At 35.5% G+C, this 18443-nt stretch overlaps 1 protein-coding gene across 1 annotated transcript in view; it reads left to right on the top strand.

The window, feature by feature from the left end:
* Positions 1–18443, top strand: part of LOC106840255 (bifunctional heparan sulfate N-deacetylase/N-sulfotransferase 4) — a 268031-nt gene that overhangs the window by 18929 nt on the left and 230659 nt on the right. Inside the window, exon 2 of the mRNA XM_044767308.2 lies at positions 14694–15917. Within this exon, the coding sequence (XP_044623243.1) occupies positions 14940–15917 (978 nt within the window). The 5' untranslated portion in view covers positions 14694–14939. The remainder of the gene's footprint in view (positions 1–14693; positions 15918–18443) is intronic.

Genomic DNA, 18443 nt, shown 5'->3' with positions numbered 1-18443 from the left:
TATTATATTTTTTCATCGGGTTATTCTCTGCTCATCTTTGTTATGTCTTTCCTTCTACTATCTTTGTTATTATTTTATTGCTATTTTCTAGCTTCTTGAGAGGAATGCTTACCTTATTAGCTTATTCATTTTCATACGTTTTTGTGTACATGCTTCTAAGGCTATAAATTTCTGTAACTATTGTGATAGCTAAATCTGAAAATTTTGATATATATTATTTTGGATATAATTTGTAACATATATATTCATTTGCTTTTTTTTCCTTTGCTGTAAGTTATTTAGGATTACATTTCTTAAAATTTAAGTATATGAGAATTTTCTAGTTATTTTGTTCTTAGTTTCCAGATTAATTACATCATGCTCATAGTACATGTGTATGTGACTTTTGGTTCTTTGGAATTTATTGAGACTTGCTTTGGGACTCAGTATGATTAATTTCTGTATCACCAAGTTCAATGCATATTCTACAGCTGTTGAATATCATAATTTAAATATGTATTTTAGACCATATTTGTTATAATGTTTAGATTTTCTTCATCCTTACTAATCTTTTATCCAACTTTTAAGTCAATATTTGAGAAATGTTATAAATTCTTCTATGATTGGGAATTTGTAAATGTCACCTTGTAGTTCTGCCTATTTCTACTTTCTAAGTTTGAGACTATGATATTAGATGTATACTAATTTAAATTTAATGACCTCCAAGTTAATTGAATTTTTTATTATTATAAAGTGATCTCTATATCTCTAGTAATTCTTTTTGCCTTAAAACTATTTTCCTGACATTTACCTAGTTTTATCAGTTTTCTTTTAATTAAAATATTTCTGGTATATATTTTTCCAGATATTTACTTTCAGACATTCTTTTTTATGTCACTTGTAAATAGCATATACTTGGATTTGTGGCGTTTTTTTCAGTTGAGCTACCAATCTTTGTTATTAAAAGATAATTTAGTTCATTTATATTTAACGTAATTACTAACATAAACAAACCTATTTATTTTGTGGTTTTCCATTACTCCTACCTTCTCTAGGTTTCTTTTCTCTCCTTTATATTTTTTTGGGTTTTTTTTTTGACATTTTATTTTTTCTTCTCTAGCTTTGAAGATATATATTCTTTATTGGCTTTATTAGAAATTAAAATATGCGTACTTAACTTACCAATGTCTGAAGTCACTATCATCACCTTAATACAGGGTTCTTGGAAGATTTTTACTTGATTTATTCCCTTCTCACTTCTATGGTATTGTTCTTATTCATTTGAATTAGTGTTTGATTTTATTTTTAATCCCATAAGGCTTCATTATTACCATTTTATGTACTTTACATCATTTAGACTAATTCACATTTTTATCAATTTTTTTTCTTCACTATGTTTAAAAATTTGAACACTCTTCCCACATCTGAGAAATTCATGATCTTATGAGTTTCCACCTCTTAACTTCAAATATCAGATAATTATTTCCCAGCTTCTCTCACAGCTAAGTCATGGACATGCCAACTAAAAGTGTCTACTCTCATGGACCTCAGCAGACTTTTGAGTCAGAAGCTGGCGAATTGAAGAAGCAGGACTACAGCAGATTCTCTTAGGTTAGGGTGTCTTCACCTTGTTGATGCAGGTTCCAGAGGCATCCATTAGCAGCATCTCGTGAAGAAAAACCCAGATCTTAATATTGGTGACGATCATTGTACAACATTTGGTCTATGGTCACTTGTTCAAAATGGACCTTTATGATTTATGTGTGAATTTGAGTGTGTGTATGTGGCCTTAACCATGTCTTGAGCCGAATCCTGTGACTAAATCTCATTAAGAACTATGTTTTCAGGGCCCACCCAGTGGCACAGCAGTTAAGTGCACTTTGGCAGCCAGGGGTTCGCCAGTTCAGATCCCGGGGGCGGACATGGCACCACTTGGCACGCAATGTTGTGGTAGGCATCCCACATATAAAGTAGAGGAAAATGGGCACGGATGTTGGCTCAGGGCCAGTTTTCCTCAGCAAGGATTTCCTCAGGAGGATTGGCAGCAGTTAGCTCAGGGTTAATCTTCCTCAGAAAAAAAAAAAGAACTATGATTTGGATTGCATTTTTCAACCACCTTGATGTTTACATTCCCATTATAGGTTGTAACATATTACCATCTTGTTCAGTACTCATTTATGGTATATTCTGTGATATTAAACATGATTTCTTGGTCTCTAAAAATACTTTTCTTTAACAGGTTTTTAATGCTAAATTAGGGAAATCAACTTTGGAGAAAAACAAAAAATGTATAGAAATAAATTCTGTTATATGTTTATAAATTTACTCAGGATGAATAATTTGAGTATATTTCATTGCATGTACAACCTCCTAATGATTCATTATCTTTCAAATCATCTGCAAAGCAGCTACATATGAGCACTCATTTTTACAGATTCTCAGGTAAATTTTAAATTACAGTGGAAGCACATAATGTTACAATTGTAAGATATAACCATGAGCAGTAGAAGTTAGTATCTAGAAATCATTCTTTGTAAAGAAATAATAAGGTCATTCTAAATGGAAATTGTAACCACAATTTTAAAGTATTTTGAATATAGTTCTTATGTTTTATATTTGTACATAAGAACTGAGAAGTGGAGTAAATTGGGGGATGACCTGAATCATGGTGTACACATTTCTCTTTTGTATATAAGCTTTCCTTATTACTCATTTTATGTTATTTCTTTACTCTTAAGATATTGAAAAGAGTTAATCATTTAAGCACATTCAGATGTTTGGAAATCATGGGTTTTTTGGGCAAATGAAGTTATTGTACAAACATGTTTGCATAACAGAAATGCAAAACTGAATGGTAACTCTGTTTCACAAAACAAGTATATTACTGTATTTTCTTAAGAAATAAATACATCCTAGAGAAAATGGTAATTGGGAAACAAGATGTAGCAAAGCTGGTTTTATACATCTTTGAATTACAGATATTATGCTTCCATTCCCTTAAGAAAAATATTTAAATCTTAAAAGTTCACCAAAATTAGCAAGATATTAAGCATAGGTGATATTTCATGTATCCCTTCCTTGGGCACAACAGCAAAAGAAAAAAAGAAAGAAAAAGAAAAGATTTAAGTAAAAAAAGCAGAAAAAAGAATTCAAAAGCAGCGAATCATACGAGCAATATAACATTGGTTTGTTACAAATATGAGGAAGAGAATGGACTAAAGGCACTTGGTGTGAAATTGTGGAATAATTGGTGTTGAACATTAGCAATCACTCATGTTTCTCTGGCGTCAAAGCGAGATGTTTGTCCTGAGAGCAGAGTTACCTGTGGGCGCTGCATTCATCTAGTTAGTAGTTTCTTCTGTTTGGTAAGCTGTCAATGGAGAGCAAGTGCTGTGGGTCTGTTTTTGCAATAAAAGCAAGAACATATCGCCCTCTAGTGTTGAAAAAGCTAGGCGATCCAAAGATTGTTTAGAAATACAGAAATAATGCACTTTAAAAGCAAATGTCTTATTTTCACTTTTCAAATAACTGTGATATACCAACATAACACTTCATTGATATAAAAATAGATGCCAAAAATGATTGATTAGCTATTTTCATGGCCTGTGTTATAAAAAATGTTAGCTAGATTGAGAATAAATTATTTCTTTTTACTATTTTACTGTTTTGTAATTTTAATTATACTATTTTTATTATAGTTTTGGATGAGTATTTTAAAACTTTAGGAAAGATAAGTTAGTTATAAGGCTTTATCTCCTAGTATTTATTATTACTTTGGCTTGTATTACCAAAATTAGTTATGAATATTCTTTAATTGTTAAAAAAAGTAAAGAACACAACTCTGCAACATAGGTCACTCAATTGGCAAAGGTGACTTTATGGGTCCTTTGTAGCCAGATTCTGTACTGAGTGAAAAATCTTTTCCCTTCTCTGAAATGCAAGATCAAGGATTGAGGGAAAAGTTCATTAGAAAATGTCTTCTAGAAAATAATGTAAGTAGAAAGTTAATGATTGAGATAGAAAGAACAGCATATTCATCACTGTATACATAAAATGATAGACTGAGACTGAGATAGACTGATATTAATATAATCCACATTTCTCCAGACTTCTGTCTGTGAGTATAAATGGGTGTGTTTAATAGTTATAGCCTACATATTATTGGCTCTTCCACTTTCATGTCACACAGTCATTTCGGTGCCCTTCAAAGTCTCACCTGGGATTGCCAATTGGTAGGTTCATCCTGGCTTTCCTGTCTGTCACTAATCTCACTGCCCAGAAGTCACTAAATGTGTCCCAGCGAGGCCACTGCTGCAGGCTGGCCCCATGGAAATACGAGTGTGCATGCAGAGCTCAGCTTCCTACGCCTGCCCCGCTTCGCAGCATGTGCACTGGGTCTCGAGAAGAGTTTGCAAATCAATGTAGGTAAATGGACGGACGTGTGCTTGCCACTCTCTGAAGATTCAAGTTGATCCGAGATGAGAGCACCTGTCTCAGGAGTAGACGAAACTTTGACTTTTGCACATCCTCCCACACTTTTTAATCCAAGTATTTTATTTTCCTTTCAACAACCGATAAATGGGAATTTGGCGTTTGTAAAGAATTACTTACATATATATAATATCTTCTGATAAAGGTGGACTCATCGGAAAAAAATGATCCATCTTAACATCCTAGTTATAAGTAAACTTAGAGATAATTTGGTGCAATTGATTTTCCAGTTTTCAAAACCTTAGGCTTGAATTCTGAGATCATTGTTTCAATAGAACTATTACAAGTATTATAACATGGAATATGAATTTAACGGACTTAGTCAAGGTTATTAAGGTTTTACTATGTCTCTAATTTAGTATTAGGTTATGCTGAGGGAAGGGAAAGTAGTTTAGTGAGAAAAGAGGAACTTAATATACAGACTCAGCTATTTGAAAGTGTACCCACAATCATCTTGGAAGACATACATATCAGTTAAATAAAAATGTAAGAGTATCACAAAAAAGTTATGGACAACATACTCTTCAGATATTTAGAGGAAGAAAGATTACCAGGGAAGGCTTATTATGCACAAGACTATAGAATTTTGGAGTTTGAAGCAAACAATGTTATCAAACTCATCCCCCTTTTAAATTTCCTACTTACATTGTTTATGCTTTTTATATAGATAGTGCATGGTTCCTGCAGAAAACTCAAACGATATAGGAAAGTAGAAGAATGACAGAGAAGATCAATCTTTTGACGAGCATCCTTCCAAAGCTGCTCTTTTGAATGGATACATCAAAATAGAAAGATAAAAAGTTAAATTTCTTTGTTTTTCCAACGAGAAAACTGAAGCTCAGAGTTTTTCTCCCACCCCACAAGTTTCTGGAGAAGACAGCATTTGAGCTGGGGTAGAGAAAGACGGTGAATATTTGCAAGATGTGAATAAGTTTTTGATTGGCATGATTTGTACCTGTGACAAACATTCTTTGCTTGACCAAACTTTAATCAGGCTCCTGAACCTTCTCCTGAAATCCACAGGTCCATCTGTGTATTTCCTTGTAAAATTAGTTTTAGCAAGAATCCTGCTAAGTCAATTTAACCAGAACCCCCCACCCTCGAGATCTGATCACCCTGGCCTGTCTTCAGCAAAAGTCCTGGTAGGTAGGTTTTGATAGAACCCCCATTATCCCTGATGTTTCCTCTTAGTAGTTTCCCATCGACTGACCCCTCTCTGCTCCTTGCCTATAAATTCCCTCTTGCCCATTCTGTATTCGGAGTTGAGCCCAATCTCTCTCCCCCACTAGATAACCCATCCTAGCGGTCCCTATTCCTATCACAGTGGTCCTGAATCAAATCTGCCTTTCCATCTTTAAATGTCATTGAATGTGTTTTTTGTTAACATATGACATACAAGGTGGTCTACAAAGTGCTGAAGATTCAATTCTGAATAAATCACAGTCCCCAGCTTCATGGAAATGCACGGATAGTTAGGTTGAAATGTCCTGTGATAGAGATGGCACTAGGAGAGCACAGCGGAGTCACACTCGTCTAAACCAGGTTTTGCAAGGGCGGGGTGATTTTCTTGAGGTCGTTTTATCTAAACTGAGTTTTAAAAAATGAAATATAGGGGCCGGCCCGTGGCCGAGTGGTTAAGTTCGAGCTCCGCCTCGGAGGCCCAGGGTTTTGCTGGTTTGGATACCGTATGCGGACATGGCACCACTCATCAGGTCATGCTGAGACAGCATCCCACATGCCACAACTAGAAGGACTCACAAGTAAAATATATACAGCTATGTACTGGGGGGATTTGGGGGAAAAAAGCAGAAGCAAATAAAAATGGAAGATTGGCAACAGCTGTTAGCTCAGGTGCCAATCTTTAAAAGAAAAAAAACAACAAAATAGAGCCAGTCAAGCTTAGAAATAGGAGAGCCAACCCTGGTCATTCCAGACTGCAAACGGTTCAACATGTAAAGTGCGGGAATAACAAGAAGAAAGAATTTTGCAAGAGAAAACTCTTTCAAAAGGCTTGACTGTAAAGGTGAGAGAAAGATTAAGGTGGCTGCTTGAGTTGAGGGTGGGGCTGAGATAAGAAATTTTATGAAGACAGATGTGAGTTAAATTTGTCAAGGAGATTATAGCTGGAGTCTCAAACCGAAATAAATACAGGCCGGACAGACAGACAGAGAGTAGTGAGCAAATGGTGGAGACTAAAGCCATTGAGGTATCAAAATATGGTAATTACCAAACAAAACAGATGTAGGTGCTGCCTATGGTTAATTACTAACAGATGATTATCTTAAGGTTTTAACTAAGTCCTCAGAGAAGAGAGGTTGAAGTTCTAGAAAAGGGGTAGAGGCTAAAGGAAATGATTAACTTAGCAAGGGACACACATTTCCCGGCATCCAGCAGCGGAGAGGAAGGTGAGAATTGCTCAGGCTGGGAAACATAGATGGGAGTCAGCCTGGCTCCCTGAATGATGGTCAGCTAGTTCAACCTTCGCTTTCTATTTTCTTTGCAAAGTAGAAGGTTGGGAAATTAGGTTGTGGGGCTACCAGGCTTAGAAAGGTATTGAAATCATCAAAATATAACAAGTTGGGGGAATAGAAATGAAAGAACAGTGATGGATATAAGAAGGACTTGTTAATCATATTTCCCTTTGATTGTAGCTCGTTAGGCTATAAATTAATGTTAAAAGGTAGGAGAAAAATGATGTTCGTTGGGTAACCAGTGCAACAACAAAAAATTACGTATAGAAAAAGGACTAGAAAGAAATACAAGTGAGGTTTTTGAAAAGCACTGTTCATTTTATTTTTAGTTTTCTGGGTTTTCAGATTTTTCATGCTTCCAGCTTTCATAGTAAGAAATACACATAAACTGTGTCAAGAAAAAAAAGCAGCAGTGTCAGTTTTTAAAAACATTTTTCACATCACCTTTGTAGATGAGACAAGTTATGGAAAAATAGCCTGCTTCTGAGAGAAAATTGTTAATAAGATTATATCTAAATGAGGAAGCATACCGTGATGCTGTATTTCCTCAGTCATCTTTTGCAGCTCTCATATAAATTGTTTATATGGAGAGAAAAGAAAATGGAGATAGAAGGAAACATTGTTACAGATTGGCTGATTAATGCCCACACTCTTCACATTAACTCCATTAGCACAAGCTTTAAATCAGTAACTTTAAAACCATCTGTGGTCAAGGAAAAAAGAAAAGACTTTCTGGAAATGAAAGGAAAATAGTAAATAAAGAGAAGAAAATTAAGAACAGATAAAAACAAAAGAAGTTGGGTGTGTTTTTATGATGATATGGTATACAGTTGAATTTGAAGATAGACCTGGAAAATAGGCTCTTAATAAAGGTTAATCGATTTATGTGTTGAATGAATGCCTTTGCCTCTTACCTAAGGGAGAAAATAGGAGCATATGCAAAATTGAACTGAATTTTAGACAGCCTGTCTGGTCTTAGTTTGACTCTGAATGTAGTAAATAATTACCCCCCATCATAAATATTACCCCCAAATCTAGACAAAAATGGAACAGGTGCCACAGATCCTTCCCAAAGTCACCTCAGGTTCCTAATGGAATTGTCTGGATTTCTGGAGTCCCAGGACAGATACAGGTTTTCCAAAGCTGTTCGAGTCTATTTAATTCCGGACCATCCATTCTGGAGATATTATTATTTTAGTAGTGTTAAGGGTAAAAGTCGATGATGAAATCTTGAATATAAAAATAAACACAGAATTCTAGAAATAAACACAGTAAACACAATGATTACTTTACTAGACCTCTCCACTGCTTCACAAATAGCATTTCTTCTACCATATCTAGAAATCTTATCTGGCACAGCAGAACAGATACCCACTTAGTATTTTCCTTCTTCTCAAAGTTCCCATGTTTTTCTAATAAACAAGATAAATGCATGGATATTTGTAATTTGATTTTAATAAAAATGTACTCTTCCTTTTGAAAAATTATGTTGTTCCTCTGCTTTGGAAAACAAGACCTAGGAAAATGGTAAATAGGCACTGTATGTATCTTCAGGAAATGGTGATAAAAGAAAACGCCTGACATTTACTCTTCGATTTACTGAGTTGCCTTCATAATCTTTTGAAGTGTGAATATAGCTGATAGCTCAGAGCTATGTACCTAGTATAATATTATGTTACAATATAATATGATGGTAGTAATGTTATCATTATGTTTGAAATGACACTTTTAGGAGTTTGTACTGATAAAAATGCACACTTTGGGGACTAAAATAAATTTATCTTATGTCACTGAAATCAAAAAAACATGAAGTATATAAAAGTTAGGTAATAACCACCTGGTTATTTATAAGGGTATAAAAGATCATTGTTGCAGAAAATCATAACCTAAGCATACTACTTTGATTTTGATTAAATATAACAATACTCATCCCTTTATACCTTCATTTTGAAAAAAAAAGTTATATATGTAGGTATGGTTGTTACCCAAAATAATATCACAATATTTTGTGGCCTGGAAGCTGAAAGGCACTCACAGGGACCAAATTATGTGATATCAACCAACTTCTAATCTCAAATCTTGTTGAATCAATAATGGATATTTTCAAAAAACACTCAGAATCATGAGACTACGTTCATCTTTAGCTAAAACTTCTGTGACATTTATGATTCTCTTAAATAATTTGAATTAGCTGTGCCCTCTTGAGTAATGTTTCTTAAACCCTTTCACCATGACCCAGGATAAGAAATAATCTTACATTAGGACCCGGAAACACAATAAATAAACACACATACCCACACATAATTAACAAACACAAGTTTCCTAAAGCACTGCTTACCCTTACCTTACATGGAGTACATCAATATTTCTATTCTGCTCTGTGGTACCCCAAAAGACTGCCGTTAATGTATACGAATAAATGATTAAATGTTTACATAAGACAATTTTTTGTTAAAAACCACTACTTTATTAGTATGAAATATGAGCTAATTCTTTATAATATTCCTAAAAGCAAAGAAACAAACTCGTGAAGCATGTGGAAACAAGGTACTTGATAAAATATGTTCCCACCTCATATCATGAAAAGTCAAAGCTGGTTGAATTATTGCAAATTTTATGTTATCCCAATTTACAACACAGCTTCTTGTGAGCTAATTCAATTTACCTCAAATTTTTCTTTTGTACTTTTGAAGATATTTTTAGCTTTGAATATCTAAATTTTTTAAATTGCAGCAGAATTTGCTGATAAATTAATTATGCTAACTACTAAGTTTTTGGTCTCATCTAACTTAACCCTCGGTTTTTCTTACTGCGAGAGTGGAACACAGAACCTTAACATCACAAACCACTAGTAGGGTAATCTCAGTTTCCTTCTTAAACCCTCTCCATCTCAATTTACCCACTTTAAAAATACACAGTGACTAAATAGGGTGATGAATGTAGCATAGTGACTGGCAAGTGGTAGCTGCTCATTAAATGCTGGTAAATGTTGGTGGGTTTTTTTTTTTTTTTCCAGTTTTAACTGCAATTTAATGAGCCTCTGTGATGATCTGTATAGCTCATCAGCCCACCTTCAAGAAGGAAACAATCACACATACTTCCATGGTGATTCCTGGCCCCTGGTTTACTTCTGAACCCTGAATTTCCTTCTTCCCAAAAAATAGCAGTAACTACAATAGTACTTGCAGTTGCTTTGTTTACTAATTTCTCTGCTGCTTCCAGAGATTACTAGAAATTTACAATGCTTGAGAACTTTGCAGGCTATATTTTATTTTATTTTTTTCTTGAAGGTTAGCCCTGAGCTAACATCCACCACCAATCCTCCTCTTTTTGCTGAGGAAGACTGGCCCTGAGCTAACATCCTTGCCCATCTTCCTCTACTTTATATGTGGGATGCCTATGACAGCATGCTTGATAAGCGGTTCTTAGGTCCACACCTGGGATCCGACCCAGCAAACCCCAGGCTGCAGAAGTGAAATATGTGAACTTAACCCCTGCACCACCAGGCCGGCCTTGCAGACTATATTTTAGAGAATCTATAAACACATTTTGGAAATAAGTCAAAGAACAATTTTGAAACAGACATACAAAACAATAATTTCTTCACATTATCTAATCTTAAAAGAGAGCAAATGATTCTGAGAGATACTTATTCCACTACTGTTGAGGCAAAGAGTCATACTTGGAAGGTTAGAGATGAAAAATAAAAGAAAACAAGAGCGAGAACAAGGAAGCCAGCACCTGAAAAGCCTCCCTTCTCTCTCACCAAAGTCGGCACAGGCGTCCTGCAGCCCACGTTTTGAGATAGGTTGTTGCAAAAATAATGAATAGGGCTTCCTTTCCAAATTTTTGACAATAGGCGTGTTAGGACATGTGAAAGGCAGGTTTGGCAGAATTGAAATCAAAGCCTGTTTAACTTGCTTGGAATGGTGGTTAAGGAAAACTTAGTTCTTCACAGATGCAGCTTAGTCATCCACACGTTTGTCTGTGCATCCTATAGCAAAGGCCAACACCATGGGGTAGGGAGAGCAGCAAAGAACTCCTGTGGGTGGCTGTTTGCCGTTAACTGGTCTCAGGTTCATCCTGCACCACGCATTGGAATAAAGTAAAATAAAAATTTTACCGTATCACCTAGACTCCTTAAGAACACGTGCCACATATTTTTATACTTTTGGAGCAGCATTTTAATGTCTTCATCATTATTCTTAAATGAATATCTTTAATTTTATATGACGTTTAACGTATGTCTTTTTTTAAATGATCGGTTTTCTTATTTGACCTTCGTAAGATTCTTGACTTGGATTCCTACCCCTTCACTTTGCCTTGTCTTATCTTTTTTCTTTTAAGGGACACAGTGCTAGATCTGTGTGTAGAAAACTTACTTTTCCTCCTGTGTGTTTCTCCTTTACTTTCACACTACTACCCTACTTATAACATCTCTGACATCAGATGTGTGAGGGTTTCTCCCACACTAAGCAATGCTTTGTGACAGCAGCTGGGTAACCTACAGTTCAATTCAATTCTGTCACTAACTGGAGTTAGTGCAGATGTGACAGGTGAAGGTCACTGTCCCAGGAGACTGCCGATGGCAAGTAGTATGGCCCCAGATTACCTATGACTTCTGTCTGACCCGGCTACAAATTGGCGGTTCCCATGACCTCCCCCCCTTGGATTGGATTGTTTGCTAGACTTGCTCACAGAATTCAGGGAAGCACTCACTGATGTTTACCAGTTTATGATATGATAAAGGATGCAGGTAAACAGGCAGATGAAGAGATACATAGGGCAAGGTCTGGTTCAGTCTTGAGCACAGAAGTTGCTGTCCCTGTGGAGTTGGGACGTGTCACCTTCCTAGTACGTGGATGTGTTCAGCAACCTGGAAGTCCTCCAAACCCCCTACTTTGGGATTTTTATGGAGGCTTGCTTCATCACATAGGCATGCTAGATGATTAACTAGCTTTCTAGCCCCTCTCCACTTCGCAGAGGATAGGGGGCGGGGCTGAAAGTTCCAAGCTTCTAATCATTGTTTGGTCTTTCTGGTGACCAGCCCTCTTCCAGAAGTTCACAAGGCACCTGCCTCAGAACAAAAGACACTTGTATCACACAGGAAATTCCAAAAGATTAAGGAGCTCTGTGGAAGGAGCCAGGGACAGAGCTCCATATATATATATATATATATATATGTATACTTATTATTTTACAATAAGAGATTCAAACAAATCACAGACTACATCTCTTTGGCATCTCAAACAGTGCCATTCCATCTCTTATCTCAGGTATGGGACATAAGTAAATGTCCTTGTTCTACCATCTTGTATTGCCCAAGTTTTCTCACCTCCATCTGCCAGTTTTTGTTAGGAAAGGATAAATGGGAGCACTGAATGGGAAGGATAACTCCTTAGGTTAAAACACACACAGACGTTCAAGCACACATATCTGCAGCGGGGGTAATGTGTGTATCATCCTTCTAACTCGGAACATATTAATGTTAGATAAATGTCACATTAAAATTTTATTTATTCTTTTGGTTGGCAGATTCCAGTCCCATATGCTTTTTTCTTTCTTTCACTATTTCATATTAGGGTGAGCTGTTCTAGTGTGCAAAACTGACATCTCATCCTTTATATATTCAAAAATAAAAATCACATTTTTGATGTCAGAATGACATTTTGATGTCAGAATTTTGATGTTAATACTTTAACAAAGTATTAACTTGTCATGCACTTAGTTTCTTTTCAAATTCTTGATTAAATTTATTCTTAAAATACTAAACAAACCCTCAAAGTGTGTGGATTAAATAGATTTCTGCTTTTGCAGAGAAATGTGGGGTGGAGGTGGGGCTGAGTCCATGTTGGTTTAAGTGAATTTTTAAATCAAATCTAGGAGCTTGGAGAAGTCTAGGGGTGGCTATAATACAAGACTGGATAATCTCCTTTGGCAAATTCCAAATCTCTTTCAATATTTATTATATTTATTGTGTATATGTATTTTTAATTTAATTTTTAAAATTTACTTATGAACATTTTCAAACATACAAGTAAAGGGTACTGCATAATTGGTTTATATATTTTATGCCAAACAGAAGCCTTTTTATTGCTTTATTTAATTTCTTTTTAGTAAAATACAATTGAATTTGTTTAAAGGGAACAGAATTTTGAAACACTTGAGTGGCTTTAGAGAGCAAATAATTAGCTTAAAAAATTACATCTGATAATGGAGCATTAGTAAGTCCGTAACATGGGGCATTAATTTTTCTTTACAGTGAAAGTGAAATCACTGGGGACATATTTCAAGTTGGTGTACTATCTTTCACAGGGGAAATTCAGGTCTATTTATATATTTGGAATCTGCATAATTAAAGAGTTTGGCAGAAATTTAAAAATTTTCAAATTGTAAACTTCTGAGGATGTTTTAAAATATTTAAAAATATAAAATGGAAGTAGTAACATAATATTATAATGTTTAATCACTAAATCTAATAATCTTTTAATCACTAATAGCCATTAATTACTCAGATTCCTCAAATTAAAATAATAAAATACAGAACCCATAAAATATTTACAACGTGGTAGAATGTACAATTCATATTACAAAACGTGCTAATTTGATTCTCTGTTATATAATGGGTGAATAATACACACCTCAAAGTATACGCATCACAGATTAAAATTATAAACCAGCTTGGTTGTTTTCCTAGGGACACTGGTTTGGCAAACTGGGAAATGGAAAATTTCAGAAATGGTGTAACATAGGTTCAAGGGGAATGAAGACAATTTGTATACAAAGGAAGTCACTAAAAGTCAGTCATCCCTATAAAGAACAATATCTAATAATAATAGAAAATTATGTTCATTTGTGTGAAGCAGTTTGAGAAAGGTTTTTTTTTTTAATGTTTTCCACATTCTTTTTCTTGTGAACTAAAGAAAGTGATAGGGAAACGAAGATTTCATTGTTGGATAAAAATTAACAATGGAAACAGTTTTAATTCTGATTACAGCAGTAGACCAAGTTTAGGAACGTGTTTTGAGAAAATCATGTCAAGGTTTTTCTTCTCAGCTCCGCTTCCTGGCCCCCGTTTCATCAGAGGCATGTGAGAACACTTACTCCCACTGTCTTCTCTCTCACAGCTTCTCTCTCACTTTGTTTCTGAGAGTGGAGAGGGAGAAACCCTGTCTGTCTTGGCAGGTATGCTGAACAGGGCCAAGTGTCTCCCTGTGGCTTCAGAAAAGGACATGTTATTAAAGAGGGAAACCTGTGCCTACCAGATATTTAAGACAAAATTGTTCCCTTGGCTTGGACTCCAGATGTTTAAGAGCATGTCTCACTGCTCCAACCCCCATACCAATTCCTAATTCTATATGTATATGATATGGACCAGCCCTGGAGAAGCAATCTTTACGGTGATTAACACTTTAAACTAGAGCTTTCTTTCTAACCTCATTTTTTTTTTTAGATAATTAGTTTGAAAAATTATCCCAATATATATTTATATATATATATATATATATATATATATATATGTGAATGTTTTGGCCAAATCAAATAGGATCCTGTACCCTTGAGGACATGAAAATATCTACTATAGTCTAAGTAGTAAAACCCAGACCACAAACATCCATTATTAATATTTTAACACACTAGCACATTAATATTATCTTTGATAAGTATGTTTCTTGTGTATCAGCATATATATAGACTCACAAATATTTATATTTCTATTTTTGTCTCAGCCATTGCATTTCTCTTTTTCAGATGATGTTTAGAGGATTCTGCAGCAACCTTTGGTATTGGACATATTCAAAATCTCTTCCACCTCTGCTCTTCTGATACATTGCCTTCCAGCTTTAACTTGCTTGTGACCCCTTCAAACATTTTACATGGTTTGCAATGGTTACATGAACTTTTGGGAAGTGGTATTTGCACCATCTCATACTTTATTCACCATGGCACTTTAGGAAAAGAAATTGGGAAAAGCTTCCAAAGCAGTATTTTAAAAAAATGAATCTTATTGTGAAGCTTCGAAGAAGTTTTCGAACATTGATTGTTCTCTTGGCTACCTTTTGCTTGGTGAGCATTGTCATTTCTGCCTATTTCCTCTACTCTGGCTATAAACAGGAAATGACGCTTATTGAAACCACTGCAGAAGCAGAATGTGCTGACATCAAAATTCTACCGTATCGGTCAATGGAGCTGAAAACAGTTAAACCTATTGATACATCCAAAACGGACCCTACTGTCCTGCTATTTGTGGAGAGCCAATACTCTCAACTCGGTCAAGACATCATAGCTATCTTGGAGTCCAGCCGATATCAGTACCACATGGTCATTGCCCCCGGCAAAGGAGACATACCTCCTCTTACAGATAATGGCAAAGGGAAATATATTTTAGTTATTTATGAAAATATTCTGAAGTATGTCAGCATGGACTCATGGAATCGAGAGCTTTTAGAAAAATACTGTGTGGAATACAGTGTTAGTATAATCGGTTTTCATAAAGCCAATGAAAACAGCTTACCAAGTACACAATTAAAAGGCTTTCCATTAAACCTTTTCAATAATCTAGCTCTAAAGGACTGCTTTGTGAACCCTCAGTCTCCTTTGCTGCATGTTACCAAAGCCCCCAGGGTTGAGCAAGGCCCTCTTCCTGGGGAAGACTGGACTATTTTCCAGTATAATCACTCAACCTACCAGCCTGTGCTTTTAACGGAATTACAGACAGAAAAGTCCCTTTCGTCCTTGTCCAGCAAGCCTCTCCATGCGACAGTGATTCAGGATCTGGGGCTTCATGATGGAATTCAGCGAGTTCTTTTTGGCAACAACTTAAACTTTTGGCTACACAAGCTCATCTTCATAGATGCCATCTCCTTCTTGTCAGGGAAGAGGCTGACGTTGTCCTTGGACAGGTATATTCTTGTGGACATTGATGATATCTTTGTTGGGAAGGAAGGAACAAGGATGAATGTCAAAGATGTGAAGGTAAGAAGATTTATAAATATATCATAATTTTTATTTCACTGACTTTGTGGTAATGATGAAGTATAATTTTCAATATTTCAGATTTCTAATTACTGAAAATTTTAAGATACAGTAGGTTTGACATAAAATAGGCATTAAAAAAAATACCATTCCTCATACACACACTAGATGCTTCAGAGGGGAATAGAACAAAAATATCCCAGGGAGTACTTGAACTTAATCTCTTCCCTCTTCTCAGGCCTTGCCCATCCCAGGTAAAACCCTATAGAACTGCCTCCCTTATTCTAGCACATGTGGCAGTTTATAGCAGTGAGACTAATATGGGCATAGAACTCCTCCCTGAATGGATCCCTCTGCCCTACTTGAGTTTCACAGTGGTAGTTGCAATACAAGACGGAGAAGCAGCCCAAGACCTTTCTATACCCTCAAATAAGCATAATATTTGATGATGTGAGAAGTTCATACACTTTCAAATATAAATATGAACAAAAAAACAGTCCTATAGGGAATGTGGTGTTGGACTTGACCTCAGAGGCTTCCATTGCTCTCTCTCTTTTTAATTTATTCTATTGTTTGGCGGTAACACAGAAGTGTCACTAGTAGCACTTCTGAGTCATAATCAAATTGACTGTATAACAAATTCACCCTGTCATTGCTATTAGATAAAGCAAAAGTGGAATATGTTACACTAGGTTAGGTAGGTAATTCTGAGAATAATTCCCTCTTTTTTCATCTTGATTCCACATTCTCACTTGTGCCTCTCTTGTCCTATATACAACTAAATTCATCCTGTGGACAAATAATTTTGGCAAATATATAAACAAAAATAATAGGACATAACTGATAATTATAAAGGAACTAAAGATTTTAAGATCATGTCATCTGTTTTGAACTTCTGCTGTTAGTCTTTTTATCCTCCGAAGATGAAACCTCAATACTACTTCAAAATAACGGCTTTTCCCCCATCCTAAAACCTTGTGACTACTATAATGAAACATGATTAAAAGCAGTGAAATAAGTTCACTTTTAAAAATTTTCAAAGTACATGTGGATCAGTGAACTCTGGTTTTAATGAACCACTGAATGAAGCATCACTTGATTAGGATCCAAATATTTCATTTTGGGCATAGATTTTCCTGGGGTTTTTTTTCTTACTTTTTTGTATTTACTATCCCCCTTTAATTAATATAAACTCTAGTTTTATTTTAACTTCAAAATCATAAGCTTAGGAAAAGGTCATGTACTTCAAAATGTTCTCTAAGTGATTCCTACCCTTAAATCCTGAAACAAGAGGGTTTCCTAATTTCAGTCTAACAAACTGTATGATCTGAAAAAGTTCTTTTTGGCCCTAACACAGTTTTCCAGCTTGAACTCAGCTATTTCACTTACTCTCCATAGAAAAACAGTTAGCTGTTCACCACTACTTCTACAATAGTCAAAGGTCACTGATGACTTCTCAGAGTGACATAACCCCGGACAGAGTGATAGAATACTGAAATTTAACCAAGGAAGAAGCAATGTCACAGGCAGAGAAAGAATCAGAAAGGTTGTATGTATCTATAGATATATGTAGTGTGTGTATATATGTCCGTATGTATGTTAATATATACTCTACACACACACACACAGTCTAACTTAACTGTCACTTTGAAGAAAACACTCTTTAGGGCTCTTTTTGGTGTTATTTCTGGTTATCCTACAGAACCATTAATCAAAGAATATCAGAAACTTGATTGGAACTTGAGGCTGGTAACCTCTGAGATTACTTATGGGTCAATAGGAAATACTGTTTTCAAGTACAAAAATTACAGTCCCAGTTTTTGACATTTGATTTCTGTTTTGACTTTATTTATATTTTCAACACATAAGACTTTGTGGGAAGGAATTTTATGTTATATGTAGAAAAGTCCTGGATACGCACATCTTCTTCATCCTCATGTTCCTTTTCTGGTAGTGTCAGACTTCGTCATACACTGGTGGATGAGGAGAACTATATCCTCCCTCAAACTCTCCCCCAATTTTCTAGAGCAAGCGTATTGCGTAGCCACTCACTCTTTCTACATTATTTCGAAATAGAAAGTGTTTCTCAATAGAACAAATTGAGGAAAACTATAGCGTCATGGTTGAAAGTTCTTGGTTGTGTCTATGATTAGACTCTCTCTAGGCCACTCTCACAGTTAGGTGTGGAGCATACAGCTTGGAGCATTTAACAACAAATTCAAACATACCTTTGTCAGCAGCACCACCTTACTCTATGGACAAAAGATGAATTAGCATATTTTCATTTGAGCCCATTTTCCAACTTTGAGATAGAGAGTCTGGATCATACTGGGAAAGAGTTAACATTTTTCAGGCACAGCATTTGATGCAGTAGGAAGGATATGAGTTTTTTAACTGAACTTGAAAACCCATATCCTTTCCACTACATGCTTTCTGTCAGACCTAAGCTACCGTATACCTAGCTTCTTTTATAACCTTGCATGCGTTGTATTATTTCATCATGGCTTCCTTCAACTAAAGCCACTG

The sequence above is a fragment of the Equus asinus genome, chromosome 3 (assembly GCF_041296235.1).
Source record: "Equus asinus isolate D_3611 breed Donkey chromosome 3, EquAss-T2T_v2, whole genome shotgun sequence".
Taxonomy (NCBI): domain Eukaryota; kingdom Metazoa; phylum Chordata; class Mammalia; order Perissodactyla; family Equidae; genus Equus; species Equus asinus.
This window is presented reverse-complemented; position numbering and strand designations above follow the sequence as displayed.